General features: G+C 49.1%; 1 protein-coding gene across 1 annotated transcript in view; it reads right to left on the bottom strand.

Annotated features, from left to right (window-relative positions):
- The window catches only part of GDF6 (growth differentiation factor 6), a 4,800-nt gene extending 4,003 nt beyond the window's left edge, over positions 1 to 797 (bottom strand). Inside the window, exon 1 of the mRNA XM_019471058.1 lies at positions 780 to 797. Coding sequence (XP_019326603.1) covers positions 780 to 797 — 18 coding nt within the window. The remainder of the gene's footprint in view (positions 1 to 779) is intronic.
- Positions 798 to 909: the final 112 nt, after the last annotated feature.

Raw genomic sequence — 909 nt, forward strand, 5'->3', positions numbered from 1 at the left:
GAAAAGGAAAAGGAAAAGGAAAAGGAAAAGGAAAAGGAAAAGGAAAAGGAAAAGGAAAAGGAAAAGGAAAAGGAAAAGGAAGAAGAAAAGGAAAAGGAAAAGGAAAAGGAAAAGGAAAAGGTGGTATGGAAGGACCCACACCAGACAGGAGACCGCTCTCCCGTACCAGAGGCAGCCCCTGCTCCACGCACATCCTCTGCCCATCAGTCTCGCCAGCAATGCAGGACTGACGATGTTTGTGTGCTCATGTACGTTACGCACACATATATACATATACACATATATATTCTTCTCCAAGAGAAAAACCTGGACTTCTTTTTTGACACATTGGTGTACAAAGTGCAGCGCAGAAGGCAAACCAGATTCCCCTGAGCTGCTTTCCAATAAAATGTTTACAACCCAGCAAATACAAAAATTCCCAAAGCCCCTGGGTTTCCCCAGAAGCTAGTAAAGCTTGTGTAGATTTCAATAGTAAAAGTGTCACTGGAGCCTCTGTTCAGCAGCCCCTCGCCGCTTTTCCAAACTCAGCCCGCTCCAGGGGTAGAAATGGAGACTAAAGAAATACACAGCCCCCTGTTATTTATTGATATCAAAGGTCATTGCCATTCCTAATCAGTGTATTTCACAACCTCGGCTCTACCTGACAGGTCTGGGGGAACCTCCTGGGGGGCAGGAGGGACAACGGGATGATTTATGCAAACCAAGACCTTCAGACGCGCCACGGCGATGTAAAAATCAATGCGGATTAACGTGCAGTTAATCAGTGCAGATTAGCGTACTCGAAAGTCGCCCTGCATCGCTGCGTGTTCCCCCAGACGCCAACAGGGAGACGGAGCGTGGACAGGGAGTCCACTGCAAGCCACGGGAGCCCACGGCGGAGCCTGCCAGCCAGCCGAGCGCATCCCTCCT

The sequence above is a fragment of the Aptenodytes forsteri genome, unplaced genomic scaffold, assembly GCF_000699145.1.
Source record: "Aptenodytes forsteri isolate BGI_AS27 unplaced genomic scaffold, ASM69914v1 Scaffold208, whole genome shotgun sequence".
Taxonomy (NCBI): domain Eukaryota; kingdom Metazoa; phylum Chordata; class Aves; order Sphenisciformes; family Spheniscidae; genus Aptenodytes; species Aptenodytes forsteri.